The sequence below is a fragment of the Sinocyclocheilus rhinocerous genome, unplaced genomic scaffold (assembly GCF_001515625.1).
Source record: "Sinocyclocheilus rhinocerous isolate Xijiao unplaced genomic scaffold, SAMN03320098_v1.1 scaffold516, whole genome shotgun sequence".
Taxonomy (NCBI): Eukaryota; Metazoa; Chordata; class Actinopteri; order Cypriniformes; family Cyprinidae; genus Sinocyclocheilus; species Sinocyclocheilus rhinocerous.
The window spans coordinates 236,343-264,165 of NW_015660501.1; the positions used below are offsets into that span (position 1 = coordinate 236,343).

Sequence of the window (27,823 nt, forward strand, 5' to 3'; positions counted from 1 at the left end):
CGAAGCTGGTTTGCGCTCTGCCGGATGCGCTTTTATACTTTCTGGTGCTTACGTCACCCCGCTCGTGACGTCTTGCTACTCCATTGGGCTGATTTGACACGTGCTTCAGAACGCGGTCACACAGGGGCGTTCCCAAAGCGATCTCGACGCAGCGTCTCGTTCCCTCGGGGAACCATGGTTACATACGTAACCTAGAGACGTTTCACCAGCACAACACACACTGTCCTGCACCTCAGCACATCCCTGAATGTTGTTCACAGGACATCACAGCTGGATAAAATCCCATTTTCCATTAGCGAGATACAGCAGGATAAAAATCACCATTTGGAAGAGAGTTCAAAGCATAATGAAATTACTCTGATCAACAGAAATTGTAATATTTCATGGTTTTGAAAAGACCCTCCTTCATGTCCTTTTGCTCACTTGATTAATTACGGATATAGTAATTTCTGATTTCTACATATAGCGTCTCAAAGGAATAGTTCTGTCATTATTTGCACACCCTCATGTCGTTCCAAACCAATATGACTTTCATCTGTGGAAAGAAAAGAATAGGTTTATAAGGAGATATAATGCCCAAATTGCTCTTTTCCATGTAAGTAGGTCCAAAATGACCAAATGTGACCTTGGACCACAAAACCAGTCATAAGGGTCAATTGTTTGAAATTGAGATACAACTATTTGAAAATCTGGAATCTGAGGGTGCAAAAAAATCAAAATATTGAGAAAATCGCCTTTAAAGTTGTCCAAATGAAGTTCTTAGCAATGCATATTATTAATCAATTAAGTTTTGATATATTTACAGTAGGAAATTTACAAAATACCTTCATGGAACATGATCTTTACTTAATATCCTAATGATTTTTGGCATAAAAGAAAAATCTATAATTTTGACCCATACAATGTATTTTTGGCTATTGCTACAAATATACCCCAGCGACTTAAGACTGGTTTTGTGGTCTAGGGTCACAATTATATAGAAAAAGTGTACTTGATGGCAGGATATTTATTTTCGGATGAAATGTTGCTTTAAAGCTGATGTGAGTCATTTCTGTTCCCCTAGTGTCACTAAATGGAATTGCAATTTCAGACAGGCTTCCAAAACACTTTGTATGTATGATATTTTGAAGAAAATTTTTTATGTTTCATTATAGTTTTTCAGATCAGTCTACTGGTTTCTGGGTTCTTTAAAGAACCATATAGATAGCCGTTACTAGAACTATTCAGCTACTTTCCTAGTTCTTTAGAAAACCATTTCTGGTTATAATAATTGGAGCCTTAATTTTTAAGAGTGAACTTTAAGCCATTTTTGAGCCCTAGTTACTAAAAGCACAACACTAAGGCAACTGCATTTGTGTGAACAAACACTCTTACACTAAAGGAGGAACTTGTGCCTGGATCTACAGACCAGAATATCACAGAAACTTTGTGGTGGACCAGTAAGAAACCACCAAGCAACCATCCAGAAGACTCTAGCAACCACATAGTGAATATAGACAAAATTAACTTTTCGGGACATATTTTTAGAAAATGCTTCACACAAATATGGCACCTAGTTAACTAAAATTAAAACCATTAAAAATCATTATAATAAAATAAACTTTCACTAAAATAAAATAAACAATTAAAAAAAGCTATAAAAGTATTTCAATTATACTAACATAACGCTGGCTTGCAGTTTTGTCCCAGGTAACAAAAATATGTTCTACGAATATTTTGCTAACGTTCCCAGGTTATTTCAGAATGTTCTGTGAATGTTCAAAATGTCCAGATTTAGCTTTGAAAAAAATTTTTTTCTTGGTTATGCGAATGTTAAGGGAACATTCCATTCCATCATATTACAAACATTATTGGAATGGTACTTTTGAATGTTCTCTGAATGATCTAAAACAAGTAGTAACATTTAAAAAAAAGGACTTTAGAAAAAAATGTTCCATTAGCGTTTTGAAAACAATATTAAAAACCAGGGCTGTCAAAATCATATGCTCTCTTAGTAGGTACTTCTTTTGCATAAGTAATTACTTAGCAACCGTTAAAGAAGTATGCTCTTTTTCACACTGCTTTTTTCACATGCTCTTTTTCACCTCTGTGATTTTGGATGCAGCCAAGACAACTCTGAATGAACATTCTATTAATGTCACTGGAAGAACATTTGTTTGTAACTTTGAGAAAACCTTGTCAGAACATTAGCCAAAGTTCTGAGAATGTTCCCTGTTTGCTGGGACAGCGTATGTTTCTGGCCGAACACACACACACACACACACACACACAGGTTTGTTTTTGTGAAAAGTGGGGACTCTCCATAGGCGTAATGGTTTTTATACTGTACAGACCGTATATTCTATTGCCCTACACCAACCCTACCCCTAAACCTACCCCTTACAGGAAACTTTGTGCTATTTCAGATTTTCAATACACTCCATTCTGTGTGATTTATAAGCGTTTTGAAAAGTGGGGACATGGGGTAATGTCCTGAAAAGTCACCTTCTCCTTGTAATACCTATGTCATACCTTTGTCATTATACAAATTTATGTCCTCATTTGTCACAAAAACGCGCGCACACACACACACACACACACACACACAGAGAGAGAGCTGTTCATTTGAGTGTTGTAAAATGGTCTAAGGAGTTTAAGAATGTAAGAATGAGCTTCTTTGTTTATCAATTAAATACTATTAACTTAATAAACAATTCCACATGTAATTTAAGACTTATTCTCATTGCAGGGTTATTGCATGTGTGGGTATTTTTGTCATTATGTGTGTGTGTGTGTGTGTGTGTGTGTGTGTGTGTATTTTCTCTCTCTTTCTTTGTGATTATAATAGTATGACCGAATGTTCTAAGAATTAGAATGATGCTGATGCGGTTAATTTTTATTGTCTTTTGGCGTCATTTCTCTGCATTTCTCTCGTAGATTGATGTAATTATCCACAAATTATCTGTAAATATGCTGTGTTAAATATTAATCGTTACTTATATAAATAACTTCTGCTAGTTACACCACTGGTCAAAAGTTCTGAGTAATTACATTTTTTGTATTTTTAAAAGAAGTCTGTTCTGCTCACAAGCCTGCATTTTTTTTTAATCAAATTATCCTTCATGACCTTTCAGAAATCATTCTAATATGCTGATTTGAGACATTTCTTATTATTGTAATGTTGAAAACAGTTGCCTTGCTTAATATTTTTGTGGATATCATGATACGTTTGTTTCAGGATTCTTTGATGAATAGAAAGTTCATATGAAAAGCATTTATTTGAAATAGAAATCGTTTGCAACATTACAAATGTCTTTTGATCTTACTATCAAACTAACGATCTTACTATCTTTTGATAGTTTAATGCGCCCTTGCTAAATGAAAGTATTAGTTTCTTTAAAAAAAAAAAAAACTTACAATTTTTAACGATAATACATCAAAGCCAGTTTGTGATGTACCTGGTCTGTGACATTTTTTTAACCATATCTTTACACAGTTAACAACATGACATTGTGTAATATTGATTTGCTGATCTAAAAATGGCTATTTTAATATCTGGGTTTCATTTGACTTATCATTTGATTCCATACAAAATATTGGCTCCTTAAAATAGTCTAATTTATGATTATTTAGATTTTTGCTGGAAGGATATTTAAAGACTGGATGTCGAATCTGATTGAAAACCACTGGGAAATCAATGCATTTCATAAAAAGGATTCAGTTATTCAGTTAAGTTAAATGAATTAAATCAGACTAGTTTCTCTCTCTGGCATTGTTCTGCTGGTTTTCTGAGTCCTGTGGTTCTATATTGAGTGTACTGAGAACAGATTATTGGCTCATAACTGCAGCAGTGTGAGCGCTCATGACCAGATCAGCAGTGCTAAACCTGTCCCGACCCGCTGGATCTCACTCTAAAGACCTCCGCGGAGGGATACGCCACCTTCTTATGAACTCATGATGGTCACGTGTGTGTGTGTGTGTGTGTGTTTACATAGAAACAAAGCTGCAGAGGCTGCACATATAGGAGCAAATGCTTACATCTCCTGTTATATAACACTCTCATCTACACTCTTCAAGATGTGTGTGGCTGTATTTTAGGGACAAAATTGCACCTAGAAGCTTAATCAGATAAAACCTCCATTTGGGAACATCCTTAAAGGTCAAAATGATTCATAAATAAAAACAAAACTACTGTGTGAGATTGTTGTTGAAGGTCTTGAGTTCAGATCCTCAGAGATGGTAACTCATGGTCACGCGTGTGTGTGTGTGTGTGTGTGTTTACATAGAAACAAAGCTGCAGAGGCTGCACATATAGGAGCAAATGCTTACATCTCCTGTTATATAACACTCTCATCTACACTCTTCAAGATGTGTGTGGCTGTATTTTAGGGACAAAATTGCACCTTGAAGCTTAATCAGATAAAACCTCCATTTGGGAACATCCTTAAAGGTCAAAATGATTCATAAATAAAAACAAAACTACTGTGTGAGATTGTTGTTGAAGGTCTTGAGTTCAGATCCTCAGAGATGGTAACTCAATACAAAATGTACATGATACTCAAGCACTCTGCCAGCCACACACACACACACACACACACACACACACACACCAACAGTATCGCTTGCTGTCAAAGCATAGTTTAAGTTTAATAACACACCATGTCATACACTACCGGTCAGACGTTTGGAATAATTACGATTTGTTAAATGTTTTTAAAAGAAGTCTCTTCTGCTCACCAAGGCTGCATTTATTTGATAAAAAAAATATAGTAAAAACTGTAATATTGTGAAATATTATTGCAGTTTCAAATAACTGTTTTCTATTTAAATATACTTTAAAATGGTATTTATTCCTGTGATCAAAGCTGAATTTTCAGCATCATTACTCCAGTCTTCAGTGTCACATGATCTTCAGAAATCACTCTAATTTGCTGATTTGCTGCTCAAGAAACATTCTTATTATTGTCAATGTTGAAAACAGCTGTGCTGCTTCATATTTTTGTATTTAAAAAAAATAATATGTTTTAAACCATTCAAAAGTGACAGTAAAGGCATTTATAATGTTACAAAAGATTCCTATTTCAAATAAATGCTGTTCTTTTGAATATTTTATTCATCTAAGAATCCTTTCAAAATTGATAATAATAAGTACCATTGTTAATAATTGAGCAGCAAGCAGCATATTAGAATGATTTCTGAAGGATCATGTGACACTGAAGACTGGAGTAATGATGCTGAAAATGCAGCTTTGTATCACAAGAATAAATTACATTTGAATATATATATATATATAAATAGAAAATACTTATCCTACATTTTAATACTACTTCACATTATTACTGTTTTACTGTATTTTTGATCAAATAAGTGCAGCCTTGGTGAGTATAAGAGACTTACATTAAAAAACAAAAACATAATTATTCAAAATTTTTGACCACCAATTTACTAGTTTAAAACCAAACCTGACCTGGTTTCTATAGGATACAAACCTAATTCTGTTCTCTCCTGCAGGCGAAACAATTCAGAACTGCTCCACAAACTTGCATGCGGTTGTTCCGTGTCATTATGAATACAGGCCTATGATTTTACTGCAAACCACAGTTAGACGTTCCCTGTGTATTGCCACTGCCGGCTCTAGATGTGGTTACAGCAGAATCATTAATGTTTTTGTCCATTGTTTGTGTTCCAACAGAGCTTCCAGTCTTCCAAAACCAGATGTGGCACCAAAGGTATGAGATTTACACACACATACAGCCAGCCAGAGTGCACAACTGGAGTATTGTGAATGGATTGTGTGTGTATATGTCATTATTCCCCTCTGAGACAGAAACACAGCTCTATATGTATGCACGAGTGTGACTGCTGCGTTCAGTTATCTGTCTTGAATCGCTAGAAGTCACTGTCATACAGTTGCTGTTGTCGTTTTGTTTGAGTCCTGCATGTGCTTCTTTCCATGTTTAGGATGATTCTGTGGAAATCATCAAACCCGTTCCCATGACAACCTCCATTCCATCTTCCTCTGACATCACAAACTCCACCCACATCTCGTCATCCTCCAATAGGAGCGCCCGTCCGTTTGGAGGGGCGGGGTCACCACACATAGCCTCCATTCCCTCTGCCGCATCTGCTTTTGCACCTGCCTCCTCAGCTCAAAACCCTAATCCACAGGCTCCGCCCACTCCGACTGATGGCTCACCCAATCATCTACCAGCGGTGCCCCGCCCTTCAGTGTATAACACGCCCATCAATCTCTACTCCAATGAGAATGCCTGCGAGGTTGCCATGGGCCAGAGGCGGGGCCTGCTGGAAAGCCAGGGTGAAAGCTCTCAGCTGAATGGGTAAGAGTTTGATTGACACTTCAATGCTCCACACCCACCCCATAAACACAAAGCCCAAGAGAGCTCAACCAAACCTACCAGCTCTGAGATGACGCACAACATTGCAGCATTTAATTCAAAGGAAAAATGTATTAGAAAATTGCTACCTGTATATAAAGACAAAGGGACAAGGCTGTGTTTCTTAAGCAGCTGAATATCAGAGTTATTACACTTAACTATAATGAAAACCACAGAAACTGCAATAAAATACAAAAAACTTATTTTATTTCCACTGGTTGGCAAGGACATATTTCTCATTTCATTTAGTTTAACTTCATGTGCTAGCATAATTAAAGTTAAAACTGAAATAAAAATGAATAAAAACGATATAGACATAATGAGAATGATAAAAAACACAACAAAATTACTAAAACTTTAAATTAAAATAGTTTAAAATTAAAACAGAAAAGATACAAATAAACACTAATTCAAACTATTAATAAAAACTATAATATTATCTTAATTATACTAATTTATCACTGCTCAGAACAAGCTCAAACAACAGCTAATCCCATATCTGACTGGTTTAAGCTGTTTTTTTCAGCAGGGGTTTTTATGTATTTTCTTTACATTTCAAAATTACCACAATCGTCTTATGCTCTAATTCAGGGGTTTGTGTCTGGATATAATAGCAATATGAGATATTTTCAAATATCATATTGCAGTTCAAATAGCAATATATGACAAAATAATCACAAAATAATTACCATATTACACAACATTAGACTTATTTCATGAAGTTGAAATAAATTATGGCTTACAGTTTATGATTTTGAACGCATATATTATTTTTTAACGACCTCAGAGCTCAATGTTGTTATATCTTAAAATGTTTGGATGTTATCGCTAAGAATCATAGATTTTGAATTATATTTTTACTTCCAAAACCCACCTTTGAACTCTGTGGCCTCCTGTTGAACGTCTCCACATTGCCAACAGCAGACTCGGTTACCGAGACCAAAACATTACATTAGAATATGAAACTGTATTTAGTTGGTTTCCATGATGTCCCTCCTCACCTTTTTTGTAACATGGTTTAGTCCAAACATGCACTTCAGCTGGTTGGATTAAACCATAAGTACACAACAGGTGAGTTTTGAATACTTGGCACAATGTCATATTGAGTTATCAGAAGTCATGCCAACATTTAAACCCAACTAAAATAAGATGTACATCTCTCATATTAAAATGTTTTCCTTTGTAGTTTAATTTAATACATTTACAGTTATTTTTATACTTTTTATATACTATATGCTTTTAATCCTTTTTTTTTTTTTTGATCTTTGGGTCACTGATATTCCAGAATTTTCTTTCATACACTGAAGACATTGGCAGCATCTCTCTGTATCTCTTTTCGCGCAGTGATGTATTTGAGTGATTCTGTTCGTATGTCAGTGGCTCTGATGTTTGCGTGTATATTTAGCTCTGTGTAATGCTATCTGTTGTGTGTTTTGGTGTGTGTGTATGAGGGCTCTCCCTTGGATAATGTCCCAGGAGAAGCTCAGATGTATTCTGTGTGTGCGTGAACCTCCCTTTCTGGGTTTCATATTTTAATGTGCTGATTGACATTATTACACAGAAGAACTACGTGTCTAATTACACGTGCTGATGCACATGCACATTCTGCGACTCACACACATCTCATCAGATCAGTGTGTTTGTTGTGATGCATTTTGTTTGTTTCTGTGTGCTTAATAACGTTAATAGTATAATATCAGCCTGATACCAGCGCAGATTAGAGTTTAATCACCCAATAAACCCATTCTGCTTCTTGTTAAGTGTTTGGAATAGCACTATACTAGTCATACTGCTATTTTTGTAGTATGTGTACATAGTGTGCATGGATGACCTGCTACGAGTGCCAAAAAATGCAGTATGTACTGCACAGTATGCTAGAATTTCATTCTGAACATAATATCTGTTAGATGCCTGAACGCTGTCTGAAAAAAGGAGGAAAATATTAGAGATGTGGGAGAGAAAACTGATGAAAACCAAATGCTTCTCGTCATACTACGCACTCATCTAATGGTTTTTATCCTCCCTCTCCCATAAACTCTGATAAATCCTCCTCATTATCCTCATACAGCTGTACATTATAGAGTCAAATCAGTGCCAACCCTGTTTCTATGATTTTTATAGGCAATTGTTGAGAAAACATATTCCTCCTTAATGCAGCCCTGTGTGTGCCTGGTTCTGGATAATGTATTTTGTTTGAATGGAAAGAATTCTTCTGGATTAAGTTTGTTTTTCTCTTTGTCGACTGATATGGTGTTTTTAAAGGAATAGTTCACCCTTGTTTCTTCATTGGAACAGAGAGAGAAATGTAGCATTACATGACTTGCTCACCAGTGGATCCTCTGCAGTGAATGGGTGCCGTCAGAATGAGAGTCCAAACAGCTGATAAAAACATCACAATAATCCACACCACTCCAGTCCATCAGTTAATGTCTTGTGAAGTGAAAAGCTGCACGTTTGTAAGAAACAAATTCATCAAGGCGTTTTAACTTTAAATTGGCCAAAATACGAGTCCATAATCCATAATAACACTTCCTCCAGTGAAAAAAGTCCATTCCCTTTCATCCTCTCACATCAATATTTATTTTTATTTATTTATTTAGTCATTTAGCAGACGCTTTTATCCAAAGCGACTTACAAATGAGGACAATAAAAGCAGTCAAAACTAACAAAAGAGCAACAATATATACAGTAAGTGCAAATGACAAGTCTCGGTTAGCCTAACGCAGTACACGTAGCAAGGTGTATATATGTATATGTATATATACATATATACATATACATATATATACATACATACATACATACATACACATACACATATATATACATACACACACACATACATACATACATATACATACACACACACGTCTTGCGATTGACTTATTGTTACAAAAACAATATACACTCACAAATGTGTTTAAAAGTGTTTTGGGCTGTGTTGGCTTGTAAATGGTGCTTGATCCGTTAATTAATTGACATTAACTGATGGACTGGAGTCGTGTGGATTACTTGTGGATTATTGTGATGTTTTTATCAGCTGTTTGGACTCTCATTCTGACGGCACCCATTCACTGCAGAGGATCCATTGGTGAGCAAGTGACATAATGGTAAATTTATCCAAATCTGAGTGTGAGTAAATTTTAGTTTTTGGGTGAACTGTTCTTTTAATGGCTGATGCTGATGCCGATATCAATATCTTAAGGACACCATATATTAAGTATATATAGGTAATGCAATTTAGTGATAGCAAATAACTATGTAATGTGCACAATTGCTTTGTTTTACACAATATTTAATACAAACTCAAAGAATACATTTGAAAACAGAAAATGTACACAATCCATTGACAGAGCTGTAGATTTTTGGGACTGGCCGAACTAAATATTAATATTTTATATTTAAATATAATATTAACATTTACCTAAATATTATATCTTGTACTGAAAATGGTTCTGGTCACTGTATAATTACTAGATGTAGATGCACAGTTAAATGAGCTGTTGTTTAATAATTCCTCACTTTCTGAGGTAAGAAGTGGTAGGAAAGCTTGACAGCATTAGGAACAGTAACTAAGGGACGGTGCTATGTTTAACATAAAGTGATTGAAATAGCCATTCTTTATTGTGTGTGTTTGTTTTCAGCTGTTGGTCTGTCTCAGAGGGCTTCAGGAATCATTGTTGTTTGAATTCAGTCAGTGATGAGATGATTGTGTGTGTTTAATGGTTGTTTTTCCTCCTCTATGTGCTTTTCAGCAGCTGACTCCTGCCACAAAGTCAGTACCATATTGATGCTCCTTTCATTCTCTCTCTCTCTGTGTGTGTGTGCTGTAATTATCACTGTGATTTGTAGTGAAAGCATTGTTTTCCAGAATTCCCTCATCTAACCTCATCTTTGAGAGTGCTTTGCTTTTCTTTATGAATAAAACACTGTGAAGAAGCACTAAGTATTAAACTTTAATGTAATGTAATTTACATTGTACTCAAGCTACTTTCAAGAATACCACTCAAAACCCATGGTACTTGTAATTTCCCCCCTTCAAAAGGACTTTGATTGGTATCATAGTACAGTTATGGTATCAGATGGTGATATCATGGTATTTTAATATGAATAATGTACTGAAGGATCCATGTTCACGGAGCCTGCTAGGATTTACATGCGTTTTCCAAACATGCTTTTCTACTATGGTGCATGTAAAAATAAAAATAAAATAAAATAGAAATATTTTATTAGTGTAGTACCGCTGTTTATGTAACAGTAATGACTTTTAAAGTAGAGCCCACTCAAGTAAAGCAAAGCAAAGCTGGGTTTGTGGTTCATTGTTTATTCTGTTGGTATTGCATGAGTGTGTTGACGTGAATTTGACGATATGCATGTTATGTTCCATCTGTGAGGTGTTGTGTCGCAGTGGTCAGTTAGTCAGCGGGTTTTAACTGCAGTTTATCAAACACACCGAGTGAGCAAACAAGCCCTGCCAACACTCTTTCGTCACACGGTTCATCCGCACTCAGCCAGACAGCGCTGATTTATTACAGCTTATGAATGTTGTACGTGTCAGTACATACGGGCTTCGGTACGATCAGTATGTTCCAGACGTGAAAAAGTTTTTTGAGAGATTGGATTGATGATTTCAGACATCCAGATGAGTTTCTTCTCAAGCCGTGTGTGGCTAACGTTAGTGTTTTATTCCATGTGCGGCAGCGCCATCTTCTGTGGCCTTTTGCATAAACTGCTTAGACTAGTCTTAAAAGTTAGACATCTATTTTTTTCATAACTTTTTAAAGTCAATTACATAACTTAGATTGGTCTAATTTGAATCTGAAAAGTAAGACTGATACCCACTTGGTTAACTGCTAGTTAGTCATACTAGTTCTTAAGACACTTAAGTCTTAGTGTGGTGACTATGTTTATGCTAGGTCTCATGCGTTTCTAATGGGCATTTCCTTAACGACAAATTAGTTTCATTTCCTTGGGAGTATTTTAAAACTCAAAAGCGTATGTTTCTGTTTAATATTATCTGTTTACCCGAAATACTGAGTCGGGCAGCGCAAAAAGACGGCATTTGAGGCGTTTCTCAAGTCGATTTCATTAGCGAGTCTTCCAGTGTTGCCAAGTCCACGGTTTTTCCGCTGAATTGGGCTACTTTAACACTGTTGTCGCGGGTTGAAGCGACTCCAATAATACCCCGCCAAAAAAACTTATATTTTACCCCCCCCCCCGAATGTTGGGCGGGTTTTCTAGTGAAAACCTGGCAACCCTGGAGTCTTCGTTGCCATAGGCTACGCAACAGTCAGAATCAGAATCAGAAGGAGCTTTATTGCCAGGTATGTTTACACATACGAGGAATTTGTTTTCGTGACAGAAGCTTCCACAGTGTAACAGAATGACAGTGACAGAACAAAAACACAGATAATAAAAAATAGAACAAGTAAATAAGGAATAAAAATATATAAATTGACAGTTGTATGTGCAGGTATATTACAATAGACAGTTTTTGTATGTACAGGTACTGTATATTATGTGCAAATTTGAGGTGTAGACTGAGTATGTGTGTTAGATAAATAAGTGTATGAGTGAATAAATAGTGTGTGTTCCACAGTTATTGTTAAATAGTGAACTTCTTGGAATCTGTCTTCTTGGAATGTCTTTACTTTTTTCATAAGGAGATTTTCCTGAATTTGGTCCCAGAACCTTAAAAGAAGCTTCTAGTGCTTTTTGAAATTGAGTTACCTTGCAAAGTTTGGCCATGGTAATCAAACTGTCACAATACCATAGTAACTAGTTCCACTATAGTAAAACTGCGCAAACACTGCTATAATATTAAAAATGACAGAAAGATTGTGAAGGTTAAGGCTTATTAAGATGTCACAGTGTTAACAATAACTGTTATATCTAACTATGTTGACAATGGTACATTTTTGTCAGGGAATATTTGAATTCAGTGCCTCCAAAAGCCTTTCCGTTATGTAATGACAGTTTTTTTTTTTTTTTTTCTTCATAGTGGTCCTCCAGCTGTTTCTACGTGAGTACATCTGTAATGTGTTTGCCATCAGTAAAACCCTTCTAAAAGAGAATGAATGATTGAAATGTTTTATCTTTCTTATTCCTTTTTTATGCCTCCTTCAGAAAACCTGCAATGAACAGGTAAAGAAGGAATAACCAGCAGCCAGCAGTGACCTTGTTTCTCAAATGCTGAGTTGCTTAAATTGTGCATTTGATATGCAGTATGATTACATGTAGAAGAGGCAGACAGTATCTCTCTTTGTGTGTGTGTGTAGATTTCCTCGTAAACCTATCACAGAGACCGATATTGACTTTTACCACGTCCCGACTCACGGTGATGCCAGCAGGAAACGCATCATGGAGGACACAGAGGACTGGTGCCCGCGGACAGGAACTTCACAATCCCGCTCCTTCCGTATCCTGGCCCAAATCACTGGCACTGAATCTGAATTAGGTGAGTTTTTATTTTATTTGATTATTTTTTAATTTCATTTAATTTTATTATTGCTTTTTAAATATGAATTTATTGTTTTATATGTTTTGATTAGGGAAAAATTATTAATTCTCTTATTTATTTGGTGATATATATATATATATTCATCTGATTTATTTCTTTAAAAAAAATGCTATTCTAGGTTCACTTAATTAATGTAATTATTTTAGATGAATACGCATACTGAGAATTTGTTAATTTTTGATTAAATTCAATTGTATGAAAGAGCACTTTTATGTTTTATATGGTTAGAAAAAATATGACCTCAAAGTTTAAATGCTCCTGAAAATCAACTCCTGGTGGAAGTAAAAAATTTAATTAATTTTAAAATTTTATATAAAATTTTTAATAATAAAAAAAAAATTATAATTTAATGCATTTTATAAATACTGGGCCTTATTCATAAAACACAAGCAGAATGCATTTCTGTGTAAATCAGTCATAAAACCATTCTTACATAAATTGTTGCATTTAATTCAAGGCAACCGTTTACATAACAATGGTTTTATAAACCATTTACACAGACATTCATTCTTCTCATGTTTCATGAATGAGACCCATTGTGTGGAAAACCTTCAATACTGATTGTATGAAAGAGCACTTTTATGTTTTATATGGTTAGAAAAAATATGACCTCAAAGTTTAAATGCTCCTGAAAATCAACTCCTGGTGGAAGTAAAAAATTTAATTAATTTTAAAATTTTATATAAAATTTTTAATAATAAAAAAAAAATTATAATTTAATGCATTTTATAAATACTGGGCCTTATTCATAAAACACAAGCAGAATGCATTTCTGTGTAAATCAGTCATAAAATCATTCTTACATAAATTGTTGCATTTAATTCAAGGCAACCGTTTACATAACAATGGTTTTATAAACCATTTACACAGACATTCATTCTTCTCATGTTTCATGAATGAGACCCATTGTGTGGAAAACCTTCAATACTGAATTTGAGATTAAGATTGAAATTGGCGTTTTAAACTGAGAGAGAGTTGAGAGAGAAACAGATGGGAGAAACAAGGGAATGAGCATGGCTTTCATTACACCTCTATCACATGAAAGCGTGTCGTATTAAATGTGTTCTGTATCATGTTTATGTCTTTCAGATCACTCACAGGAGGCTGAATCAGCAAAGAATAAAACAAAGTAAGCTCCTCTGCTTGCCAGCTGTTTTGGAGTGTGTGTGTGTGTGTGTGTGTGTGTATTTTATAATCTGTTTTTTGTTTTTGTGATGATGATTTGTTCAGGGTTTCTCTGAAGGGTGTTTGTGTGCTGTTATTTACCTGTGTGATTTTGGCATCCTGTGGCCTGTTGTTTTGTGGGGTTTCTGTTAAAGCTCTGGCTCTAGTTAACCAGCATGTGCAGATCACTGACGCTTTCCACCACTAGGACACAAAATTGTATTTTTCTTTATTTCTTAACAAAAGGTCAGTGAAAGGAAGTGCTTAAAGGGATAGTCAACATTTATGCACCCTCAAGTTGTTCCAAACCTGTTTAATTTACTGTTGAACACAAAAGGAGATATTTTGAAGAATGTTGGTAACCAAATAGTTGACGGTAGCCATTGACTTATAACCATCACTTAAGCATGACATTTGAAATAAGTTAAAAAAAAAGTTTTTTAATGGAGCAGTTTATTGAACCTTTAGACAAAGTATAAAAAAAATGCATATGAGTTTTTGGTATCACTTTACTTAAATCATTTATATATAATGCATTATAAAAGCAGTTTTAATGCATTTGTTATGCCTTGTAACACACCTTATAATGCATTTTATGATCTCGTTAATAATTGTAAGCAGTTATAATACTTATCTATTCATTGTTACACCTTTAGAAAGTATAATGCATTAAAACACATGACAAACAAACCTTAAAACATTAATGCATTTTAACTTTGATTACAGTTATTTATGAAAAAATATAATGCATTACATTATATAATGTATTTTACATAGGCTTTAAAGGCAGAGTAAGGGATTTCTGGTAGCCAATGTTGATATTTGAAATCACCAAAACAAACACGCCCCTACCCCAAAAGGGTTTACTAAGTTTTTTTGTTGAGTATCATATATCAGCAGTTTATGGCTTATATAATATGCTATAGTCTGAATATGGAGCTCATACTTGAGGAAGGAAAAAAACTACCTTTATTTTTTTATCATAGGCCCAATCTGAGAGTTATTCTGGTAATCTTGCACTGTTGTTGGTTTGCCGTTGAAGTTGTCGTGTAATAACTTGTCTTGTTTTGTACGGGTGAATTCATAGTTTGTGAGGGTTCTTGGCTTCGCTTTCCAAAGAAAGGCATTATTGTTATTATTATTATTATTATTATTATTATTATACAGTGTGTGCTGTGTGTATTTTACTGTATGTTTATTTGAGTAATACATTGAAGCTCGGTTTAGGACAGAGTTACAGAAGCGAGTTTAACCCGTGTGCAGTGGCGTTTCCGTCTGCATGCTCTACAGTATCTCTGTGCTAAAGACATTCACTTCTACAGCTCTTCATACTGTCTTTGTTTCTTTTTCTCTCTCTATCTTGCTGGTTGTCTGTGAACAGGGTAGTGAAGATTAATCCTACGACTGGACCCAGATATCATAAACTCAGAGACTGGCACCTTGGAGTGTCTGCTCAAAGCCTTAACGTCTTCAGCTTGGTGTAGACGTGTGTGTGTGTGTGTGTGTGTGTGTGTGTGAGAGTGTGTGGACAGCTTTGGTAGTGAAGATTAATCCTACGACTGGACCCAGATATCATAAACTCAGAGACTGGCACCTTGGAGTGTCTGCTCAAAGCCTTAACGTCTTCAGCTTGGTGTAGACGTGTGTGTGTGTGTGTGTGTGTGTGTGTGTGAGTGTGTGAGAATACGTGTGTGTGTGGGTGAGTGGATCTGTGTGTGGGATGTTTCTGCAACATGAGCTCTATAAAGTGTGTATGCGTGTATTTAAAGCAGTGTGTGAAGATTCAACACGCACTTAACGGCAGCAAACCACACATCTCAAACTCTTCTGGTGGATTTAGTGATTTTTATTAGTGAAGTTTATTAGTTGCATTACAGTATTGTATTACACGTGTGGCTTGGATCTTATTTAGTTTCTGTGATGTTTCAGCGTTTGGTCTTTTGATTCCTTTTAAAAGGAACGTTCTGGGCTCAAAACGAGATAAACTACACACAGCATCTGTCGATTAACACTGAAAATAATTTCAACTCATCCTTCAAACAAAACACAGTGATGCAGCATTTACAGTAATGCACTTCCACGGTGTTCTGTGAGGAAATGTGCAGCTCATATTTTTGTTAAAAATTATTAATTCTTCTGAGTAGAAATGTATCTAGTTAATTGCATGGTCGTGACACAAGTTTTAAATGCGATTTTAATTGTTAACAGGTTTATGCATTAAAACGGTGTGTATTTTAATTATTATTTGGTGCTCTACAGACTTCATTTGTAAGTGCATTACTGTAAATGTGATATTTATTTTCATAAAATTAGATTATTTATACATTTTTATTTTTATTTTCTATGACAAGCCTGCCACAGATGCTGTATAAACCCAGAATATTCTTTTAAACTGCTCAAATTTTATTTTATGCTTGAAAACGTACTATTTATTTTAATTCATGACATAATTCCTTTCTCACTTAGCTTTCATTATGTAGCAAAATTAGAATAAAGTGGCCTGTATTTTCTGAAGAATTTCTGCTGTGTATTTTCTCCTTATTTGTGTCAGTGTTTTTATCGGTTTCTTTCTGTATGTCCCTCAGTTACTGATTTTAAGCCAAAGTCATGATGTTTAACCAATCAGTTACATAAGTAATGGCAATAATGGACAGGTTAACCAGATCCACACATGTGCTCAATCTAAAACTAGTGGGTCTTTTGATTAATACAGTAGGATCCAGTAAAGGTTGTTATAATGAAGTGTTCCTAGTGTCCAAATTGGTCATAAAAATGAGGAGCAACTTTGTGAATATTTTTCTTTTAATTCACAGTTCTAGGCAACCTAAAACAGAATTTGCACATTTAACTTCTGTAATATTGTAAAGCATAAAACATATTTGATATTAATAACTATTGTATTTTTCCACATAGATATGGCTTTAGAATCATGAAATGTGGACATTAACACCAGGAATATGTATTAGTCATATTTATGTAGGATCAGTTTTGATTTCATGATGATTGAACTGCTGCAGTTTTCATGTGTCACCACTTGAGAGCACCACTGATTCTTCTCAGCAGATAAAAATGTGAGTTTGCAGACAGTGCCGTTGTCACAGGCTTGTTAAACTGGTGAGGTGACACAATGTGATGCCTTAACACATTTTTTAATTGTCCCGCATGGCTCTGTGAAGACTGGGTACTTGACAGAAAACTTGCAGAACCATGCAAAAACCATACAAAATGTTACAGGGTTAATGGTCAGTTCAAAAATGGCCTTTGTAAGCAAATTACTAACACTAAACATTTAAATCTTAAACAGTTATGTAAATTAAATACATGCAGTGTCTGTCACTGATCTATCTATCCATCCATCCATCCATCTAATGTCCACACACACACACACACACACACACACACACACACATATATATAAAATGATATATGGGCTTAGATCACTATGATCATGTTCACATTGACAGATTTCCTCTGCTCATGGATTTGCGTGATGGAGAACTTCCTGTGTATTAGCTGATTGCTCCTCTCTCATTCGATTAGCCTGCTGTACTGCTCCACTCTGATTGGATTATTTGCTCTGTAACGAATCTGATTGGCTGAGAGCAGTAACGATCGCTCTTACGATCGTGTCTGTTTTCTGTTGTGCCTCTGTGTTTGTGCATGTCTCAATTTGTTATCTGCACAGAATAAAGTCGATTCATTTGTGTGTGTTGCATCCTGCTGTCACCATCAGTTATCTTTTTATTTTTCCTATATGCTAGCACACTCCTCTGAAGAGTGTGCTAGCATTCGTCTACAGATGTCTCTTATTCCTTTACTGTATAATATGGAGGATTATCAGTTTTACTAACAAAAAAGTACCAAAAGTGCTGTGTTACTACCATGGTGCTTTGGACCTGTTGCAAACAAACAAATACATACATACATACAGTACTGTATATGAATGGCATTACCATCTGAATTGAAAATGAAAATGATTAAATAATAATAATTTATTTTCAAATTGAAAAATAAATGGACATTTTAAAATTATTTGTTTTAATTAGTGTTTAGCAATGCCGTTAAATGCATCCGTAAAATGAATTCATAAAAAAATGATAAATTAATGTACATTATATAATTATATATTATTAATAAATTGTTATTATATACTTTGCCAGTAGTTTTAATCAGTTCACTTAAAATATTGAGTTTTGATTTTTTTCCCTCTAATTGCCATTATTAATTTAGTATCGTTGATATGCTATAATAGTTTTTTATTAATATTTTGTATTTTCTAATTTCACATTTTAGTTAAAGTTTTAGTAATTTTGTTGTGTGTTTTTGTCATTTTTGTTACTTTTTTATTAAATTTTTTTGAAAAATGTCTATATAGTATTTATTATATTTTCATTTGTTAGCTTTAGTTTATTTATTATTAGTTATTTTAGTACTTCAAATTAAATTAAACAAAAATGAGAAATGTCTTGACTAGCTTAAAATATGTTTAAGCTTTTTGTTTTATTTTAATTAATCAAGTAATTAAATTTTTTTTTCTAAAAAAAGTTTTAGTTTTAGTTAACGATAATAACCCTGCCCTACCTATAATGCTAATTGTCTTTTTAAGTAATATAGTGTCCCAAAAAATACTTAATATTACAAAATATAATATAATATAATATAACAAAATATCAAATCATTTGTCCACATATGTGTGTCTCAAATGCTGCAGGATCTTTTCTCTTTACTAGCTTCACTTTTCTTCATTATTTTTGCTCAGCGTCTTTGAATCAGCTGGTGTTTTGGTGATTTGTAGTGAATGTATGAAGTCAGGTTCACACAGGTGTCCAAACACACAATACTGACTTCATTTTCAACACTAGATCTGTTGTTTTATCACTTAAAACTGTACAAGCGTCTTTTCTGATGTTTATGAGTGTGGCTGTTTGTGTTTTTGTGAATGTGTGGATGTTTCAGTGTGGAATATCTCATCAGCGTCTAGATTCAGAACTGAACGGTGGTCCTTTCGGTTTCTATGGCTGCCGTCTCCATAACATTCAGTCTCCGGGGGCTTGTAATGAGACAGGAGAGATTGACAGAGCGCAGTTGTGTGGCAGAGAATCGGGGTGGTACGGTGTGTGTGGCTATGAATGTGTGTGCTTGTGACGGCCACCCAAGATTTCTAGATGCTCAGAGCCAAACTTCTGTCTTCCTGTCCATCAATATTCACTTCCTGCCTCGCTAAATTTAAGCTGCTGGACGGCACAACCAGACCTGCTGTGTATTTAATGAGTGTTGTGATGGAATGTCTGTCTGTACTGTAGGTAGAGTAGAAATGAGCTGTGTCTGGCGTGTGAGCTGTGTGTGGCTTTGGCTGTTTACAGTGGAGCACTAGCATACTGCATACTACATATTGCATACTTAAACATGATGTGAAACAGTTTGCAGTATGCAATGATTAAAGGAATATTTCACCCAAAAGTGAACATTTTCTGAAAATTTACTCACTCTCAATGCCATTCCAAGATGTAGATGAGTTTGTTTCTTCGTCACAGATTTGGAGAAATGTATCATTACATCACTTGCTCACCAATGGATCCTCTGCAGTGAATGGGTGCCGTCAGAATGAGAGTCCAAACAGCTGATTAAAACATCACAATAATCCACAAGTAATCCACACCACTCCAAGCCATCAATTAATGTCTTGTGAAACAAAAAGCTGATTCTTTTCACGGGAGAAAGCAATTTTATGGACAGAGTTCTCATATTTTAGCTGGAAGCAACGGTTAAAAAACATCTTGATGGATTTGTTTCTTACAAACACGCAGCTTTTGTTTCACAAGATGTTAACTGATGGACTGCACAGTTTTTAAGAATGAGATACAAATTTGAACAGTAGTTTAAATTAAAGTCACATATACAATGCGTCATAATGAGTAGACATTTCATAAATTTGAATTACACCTAATAATCTTTTGTTTGATTTTGAGGCAAAATCTGGCACATTTCTACAGGTTTCATAAGATTCACACAGTACTGTAACTGTACATCATGTGACTCTTGCATGCATAGAGTTCATGTACTGTACTGCACACAGTGTACATACTGCATACTACTCTCTCTAGCACTCTTCTTATCTTTCCCTTATAATTATGTCTCTCTCTCTCTCTCTCTCTCTCTCTCTGTGTGTTTGGTCTCTCAGTGAGGAGCAGGATGATTCTCAGCCCAGCGCTCATGTCTGTCCCGTTAAGACCATGATCAAAGCCCCGGGAACGCCTGTCAGAAACACAGCAGGTAATATCAACTCGTGACTGAAGATCCAGTCTCTCTCCGGTCCACATACTGACCCCAGCACTGTGGCATATGATATTGAACTGTATATACACTACAAATCTAAAGTTCAGTCACACCTATAAACCAATTAATCTATTTAAAAAATACATTCAAATTCTAATTTTAAATTTTAGTTTGGTGTAAAGAAATTGTACAAAATTTCATTCCAATATTATTGTATTTATTTATTTTAGTATCATTGAGATACTATTATAGTTATTATTAGTATTTTGAATTTGTTTTTATTTTATATTATCTCATATTTTCTCGATTTCGTCATTGTCATTTTAGTTAAACTTTTAGAAATATTGCTGCATGTTTTTGTCATTTTTATTATTTTTTTGTTTTTAAATATGTCTGTGTAGATTTTATTAAACTAAACTAAATCTAGTTAATTAAATCTATTAAAACTGAAATATTTTTTTTAGTACATCAAGTAAAACTACTGTATATATATAAACGAGAAAATGGCAACTACAAATAAAATAAAAGTTTAACTTATATACTGTGTGTGTGTGTGTATGTATGTATATATATATATATATAAAATGAAATTGTTTTTGATGGTTTTAGTTTTGGTCTCGTCACTCCCACTTTTGGTGTCATGAGCAACAGTACTCCTTTAGGCCCCGCCTTGGACCGTCCCATGCCACGCCCACACCCTAAAGACGAAGCCTCATTGGTCCAGATGGCAGAACACATCCCTGCTGGAACACGCACTCCTGTGTGCGCTCATTGCGACTTGATTATCAGGTACACAAACTAGTATTCAATACTAGGAAATAGTCAATTTTTGCATTTACATTAGATTTGTCCAAAATAAGATATCTTAGAAGGCTACATAATGCTGCTGCCTACAATCCTGTCTAGGTGGGCAACTCACTAGCTTTTGGAACAGATGCACAATATGAAAAATGCAAAAAGCAAAATGAATGTGATATCTGAAAACATGGTTAACAGCAGCTGGTACTGTTGCTTCATTGTTGTTGTCAGCTTTCCAATTTTAATTTAACAAATACTGACATTGACATTTAGTTTTCTCTGCCCCTCTAGCGCTCTATTACAGGACATAGTATTCATAGAATCACAAAGTCATTCAAGGATTAGTTCACTTCCAGAATCAAAATGGCCTGATAAATTTCCACCCCCATGTCATCCAAGATGTTCATGTCTTTCTGTCTTCAGTCGCAAAGAAATTACGTTTTTTGAGGAAAACATTCCAGGATTTTTCTCCATACAATGGACTTTAATGGTACTCAACGGGCTGAAGGTCCAAATTGCCGTTTCAGTGCAGCTTCAAAGAGCTCGACACGATCCCAGCCCAGGAATAAGGGTCTTATCTAGAGAAACCATCGGTCATTTAACTAAAAAAAAAAATTATATACTTTTTTAATCACAAATGCACATCTAATTAATTAATATAACCATAAATGGAATATTGCTTCCAGTATCTCTATCATTATTATTATATTACAGATATTGTAATTATTATTATATAAATAACTATTGATATTAAAATAATTAATATAAACAAAATGGACTATTTCTGTCAGGACCACTATCGTCAAAGATGATTGACAATTAGCATACAGTTTGGATTGGCGGTATGGTTCTGTTCTGGGCAAGAACTCCCTGTGCATCCATGCAGCCTAGCATGGATGAGAGCAGGGAGAGCAGCGATAACCCCCCCAGGGTTTCTTCCAATACATGTATAATTCTTATTTATATAATATAATTAATTAACTAACAAACTATGGATAATTTATACAAACTATAGTAATTTATATAAATGTAAAAAATTTCATTCTTTTTCTTCACATATAGTTTTGTGACAGACCTGACTTTCCTGTCCTTTCCTCCCTCGGTCTCTCTCTTTCACTTTGAAAATGAGATGATTAGTTTAAGAGCGATATTTAATAACAATAGTCACTCTAAACTCACCTCTTACTTTCACAGAGCGAATGGTGGCCACCTTATCCAACGAGAAACACACACCCGTGTAACACACACCAGATATCACACACTCAAGGCGGCAAATGAGATGGGAAAGCGTAGACTTAGTTACCTGTGTGTGTGTGTGTGTGTAAGACAGTAATTAGGATCAGTCGCTTCTCACAGAGCCTTCATTTAGCAAATTAAACCCTGAGTATTTATTCCACATGAGAGTAAACATTACACCAGACTCTCTGTTTCACATGCACACTGAATTACATCTGAGATTCAGATCTTTGCTGAAGCCATTAGTGATTAAAGGTAAAGTGTGTCATTTGTGCGCAACTAGTGGCAACAAATGGAATTGCAGTCTGTTTGTTTGCGCTTTTGCTCTACTTGTCTATGTAATTATATATTATAAATCATATAATTTATATAGATCAGTGAGGTGTACTGTATGTCCCCAGATAAAATAGTATGTACTATATATCTAATTTTTAACATATTGCTGGGCAATAATATAATTTACCACTTTGATGGTGCAGAACATTTCACCTTTAATACAATGACAGATTTCAACGATAAAGCAGGTTTGATATGTAAGATGATATTGTTTTAACCACCGGCTCAGAACAGAAAAACGTGCAGCTATTTACAGTATACAATGATTTGGTTTCACATGCAGTGATACTTTTGGTGGAACCTCAAACTTTTTTTGTGCATTGATGAGAATCTAATTATTAATTAAATTGTAAAAATAAAATAAACAATTATAAATATGAATTTATGAAAAAATAAAAACAATCATAAAACATTTCTACTAAAAATGATGAAATATTTTATTTGAAAAGAGAAATTTACCTTATTGAATATGCATTTGTAGGAGTTTCCCTTTCAAACGCAAAATGTATGGGAGGAGAGTATTAAAATGAATCATGCAACACGATTTACTAACGTTTACGCTTGTCAAATTACTAATATTTGCGTCATTATTTAACGGCCAAAAAATGTCTTATGCACAAATAGGCTCTGCAACAGAACGGGTTGTGTCGAGCCATTCATTTGTCTGGTTGTTTGGTGAAAAAAAAGATTAAATGTAGTTGCAATAAAACTGTTTAAGAATCCGTACAACTGCAGCAGCAGAGGACTAGTATTCTGCCGCGCGGAACTGCAGAAGAACTAATGACAGCACGGTTTGATCTTTTTTTGTCTGACCAATCAGCAGAAAGGGGCGTTTAATTCCCGCCCACGTGTAGAAATCGAATATTCAAGCTGTTTATTCATTTGTCTACCCCTGAACGAAAAACGAAAAATTAAGCCGAATTCTTGTTTTTCGTTTTTTTGCAAAAAATGAAAAAACGATAAAGGAGCCATTTCTCATTTTTCTACTTTCAGTATTAAACAAAAAATCAAATGACCAAAAGATACACGGACCGAAACGGATATCGTCCTCTTTTGGAAGGCCAAACAAAGTTTCGCTTTCACAACGAAACACACAGCGCCTTCACGACATGGCGGCAGCGGCAACAGCGAGAATAAAAGTTACGCCTTCTTTCTTTGCGTGAACATTTGGGTGGTGTTATGCAAATCTTCCCACATTGTGATGTAGATATGTGGGGGTGTGTTAGAACGAGCCGTTTTAGGTAGGTGTGGCTGACTCTTAACTTTTATAAAGAATATCTCTTTGGATTTGAGACTTTAGTCTTTGCAACTTTACAGATCTTCTTTATGCACCAAGAGCTTGTAACACTCCCAAAGAGAAAGGAAAAATTGAAATCGCATCATATGACCCCTTTAATACAATGAAACTTAAAACAAGGCTGTGTGGGATAAACATACAGTCGTTTAAAGGGATAGTTCACCCAGAAATGAAAATTCTGTCATTAATTATGGTTCCAAACCTGTTTGAATTTCTTTGTTCTGTTGAACACAAACGTTGACCCAGTTGATTGTAGTCATTGACTTCCATAGTATTTTTTCCCATACTATGGAGGTCAATGGCTACTGTCAACTGTTTGGTTACCCACATTCTTCAAAATATCTTCTTTTGTGTTCAACAGAAGAAAGTCTCATACAGGTTTGGAACAACATGAGGGTGAGTAAATGATGACTTCATGATGAATTCATTTTTAGGTGACCTATCCCTTTATTATCATGCATAATTTTCAGTTTTCTTGAGATTTTTGTTCATTGGAATTCAGCTCCAAGATGCTGTATACAACAGTGCAACCCATTGAAGGTTTCACTGTACAGTCCTTATTACTTTTGGACAGATGGAAATTCTGGCTAATTTGGCTTGTCGGTTTCATACGGTCTAGGTGGGCTTGTCTTTGCCAGAGTAAACTGAAAATTGGACCAAAAATGGCACTGTCACAACACAACATTCATTCAATGTAAAAACACCACGAATCTGGTTGCTGTTTCATGTGTATTTTATCGTTCACATGCATGTATGTGTGTTTCAGGGGGCCGTTCCTGATGGCGATGGGGAAATCGTGGCACCCGGAGGAGTTCACGTGCGCTCACTGCAGTGTGTCTCTGAGCGAGCTGGGTTTTGTGGAGGAACAGGGCTCCATTTACTGCCAGCACTGCTATGAGGAGTTCTTTGCTCCGACCTGCGCGCGCTGCCAGTATAAAATCCTGGGGGTCCGTGACTGTGTTTCACAAACATGAAATACACTCAATTTCTAACTGCCTGTCAAATGCTTGAGCTTTTGGCTCGTTTATACAAATATATTCACACACAGAAAAATTAATATATCTTTTGGGACGGTCTAAACATCCGGGTCTTTATTTTATTTGCATGTACATTCAAAAGTTTGGGGTTAGTGAATGAGTTTAATGCTTTCATTCAGCAAGGATGCATTAAATTGATCAAAAGTGACAGTATAAAGACACTTTTTGAGCAGCAAATCAGCATATTAGAATGATTTCTGAAGGATCATGTGACACTGAAGAGTCGCGTAATGATGCTGAAAATTCAGCTTTGATCACAGGAATAAATTACATTTTAACATATGTTCAGATAGAAAACAGCTATTTTAAATTTAAATTTTAAACCTGTTTTTTCTGTATTTTTGATCAAATAAATGCAGCTTTGGTGAGCATATAAGACTTCTTTCAGAAACATTTTTTAAAATGACCAACCCCAAACTTTTGCCTAGAAGTGTACATGTAAAGATGATGATGTTTTGTTTTAACAGGAAGTGATCAATGCACTCAAGCAGACCTGGCATGTGTATTGTTTCCTGTGTGCATCCTGCCAGCAACCGATAAGAAACAATACTTTTCACCTCGAGGATGGAGAGCCGTACTGCGAGAGGGGTATTTGTTTGTCTGTTACTTTCTACTTCTATTATTTTATACCACTTACCTCCTATACAAACCTTTCTGCATTTACTGTATACATTTTCATGATCATTTTCCTCATGGGGGCTTTTGGCTGCTCCTCACAGTGTAGCTGATTTCAACTTTTTCTTCTGGAGACATATGATCCCTAAAATGATGGCAAAATATCAAGAAGATCCCACATAGATACCACACTGACAGATAAAAACTACTATAATCATTGGAAAGGAAAAAGATTCCCAAATTTGATCTTTCTTATATCCAAATTATTTACAGTTATGAGATTAAGCAGAGAGCATTTTTATAAATGGAGGCTTCTCAGATGCTTCTCCTGGAAAATGATTTGATGAAAAATACAGTAATATTGTTAAATATTATTACAATTTAAAATAACTGTGTTGTATTTGAATATATTGTAAAATGTAATTTATTCCTGTGATGCAAAGCTGAATTTTCAGCATCATTACTCCAGTCTTCAGTGTCACATGATCCTTCAGAAATCATTCTGATATCCTGATTAAAAAAAAAAAACAGTTGTGCTTCTAAATTTTGTGGAAACGTGATGCAATGTTTCAGGATTCTTTGATGTATAGAACGTTTTAAAGAAAATATTTATTTGAAATAAAATTATTTTGTAACATCATAAATGTCTTTAGTGTAACTTTTGATCAGTTCAGTGCTTCCTTATTGAATAAAAATATTAATTTCTTAAAAAAAAAAAATCTTTTGAATGGTAGTGTATACTATCCACATTCATTTTATAGCTCATTCATTGTATTAATTTTAGAAGAAACATCAGAGCCAAAACTGATAATTAAAGTGTCTCTGAGTTGTTGATGTTTTCTAATAGTTTTGTAATTGTCTGTTTAGATTTCTACAGTCTGTTTGGGACTGGCTGCCGTGGTTGTGATTTCCCGATAGAAGCAGGAGACAAGTTTCTGGAGGCCCTGGGTGGCACCTGGCATGACACCTGCTTCGTGTGCGCAGTAAGTGTGTGTTCAGGCTCATCTGTGAGTGTTTGTGTGTTCACCGAGTGTTGTGTGATGAATGTCCGCTGTGTTCTCTTCAGGTGTGCAGCGTCAGTCTGGATGGTCAGACCTTCTTCTCCAAAAAGGACAAACCGCTTTGCAAGAAACACGCTCACGGTCTCAAAATATAAATGCGCCTTTGTAAATGCAAAATATGAATGCGACTGTTGAAGCATAAGCAAAAAAACTAAAATACATATTTGAACGATATAAATGACACATACTCAAAGTAAAATCACTTCTGATTCAGGACGATCTGTTAGAAGATGGTTGTGTGTGAACAGCACTTTTGAAACTTGTGTTAGTGTTATTTTATTAAATCAAAGAAGTATCTTTTCTTTTTCTTTCCTGTCTCTCTTAAAGGGACAGTTCTCTCAAACATGAAAATTGTGTATGGACAAAAAATACTATGGAAGTGAATGGGGACCAGCAGCTGTTTGGTTACCCACATTCCTTAAAATATCTTCTTTTATGTTCAACAGAAGAAAGAAACTCATACAGGTTTGAAACAACTTGTGGGTGAGTAAATGATGACAGAATTTAAATTTTTGGGTGAACTATCCTTTCAATCTTCTCACTTCATTGAAATAGTGTGTTATTTAATAAAATAAGGACCAAAATGCAGAAGAAATGCACATTAACTTGTCTGACAGAAAGTGCTGCATCATCCTGGTTCCCTCGACAAAAACCAGTAGGATTTTGGATTATTGCAGAAATTAAGCTCTGGGACCAACAAAAGTATGATTCTTACACTTTTAATTCATATCGAACAGTCATTCTTGCACATTTTATTCAATCTGAACAGCTTCTGACAACTCTTTCAGCCTTCATTTAAAACTAGAAAATATTATAAACACAATAATCTGTGAAAGCAGACTAGATCCATTTTTCTGTTCGCCATTGACAACGTTTAATGTCCCCGACAACTTCTGTAGTCCCATTTTAGCCACTTGTTAGCACCCGCCCTTTTTCAAGACGCATAAAAGGTCAAAATAATCATGAGTATTACTGATGTATTTTATGTTGTAGAATAAAATATGAAAATATCTTGAGCAGACCTTATTTCAGACATAAAAAAAAAAAAAAAAAAAGGTTTTCAGGATGATGGAAGTGCAAAAATGCAATCTCGTTTCCAGGTTTTAGGA

General features: G+C 35.0%; 1 protein-coding gene across 4 annotated transcripts in view; it reads left to right on the plus strand.

The window, feature by feature from the left end:
• The window catches only part of pdlim5a (PDZ and LIM domain 5a), a 59,173-nt gene extending 32,158 nt beyond the window's left edge, over positions 1 to 27,015 (plus strand). Inside the window, exons 4-15 of one of the 4 annotated variants that reach the window (XM_016534353.1) lie at positions 5,672 to 5,708; positions 5,941 to 6,317; positions 12,376 to 12,396; positions 12,501 to 12,518; positions 12,653 to 12,831; positions 13,984 to 14,023; positions 20,240 to 20,331; positions 20,949 to 21,123; positions 24,768 to 24,948; positions 25,506 to 25,626; positions 26,521 to 26,636; positions 26,720 to 27,015. In XM_016534353.1, coding sequence (XP_016389839.1) covers positions 5,672 to 5,708; positions 5,941 to 6,317; positions 12,376 to 12,396; positions 12,501 to 12,518; positions 12,653 to 12,831; positions 13,984 to 14,023; positions 20,240 to 20,331; positions 20,949 to 21,123; positions 24,768 to 24,948; positions 25,506 to 25,626; positions 26,521 to 26,636; positions 26,720 to 26,809 — 1,447 coding nt within the window. In that variant the 3' untranslated portion in view covers positions 26,810 to 27,015. Of the gene's footprint in view, positions 1 to 5,671; positions 5,709 to 5,940; positions 6,318 to 10,129; positions 10,150 to 12,375; positions 12,397 to 12,500; positions 12,519 to 12,652; positions 12,832 to 13,983; positions 14,024 to 20,239; positions 20,332 to 20,948; positions 21,124 to 24,767; positions 24,949 to 25,505; positions 25,627 to 26,520; positions 26,637 to 26,719 lie in introns of all 4 variants that reach the window. The other 3 variants (XM_016534355.1, XM_016534356.1, XM_016534354.1) reach the window with 3 other exon arrangements.
• Positions 27,016 to 27,823: the final 808 nt, after the last annotated feature.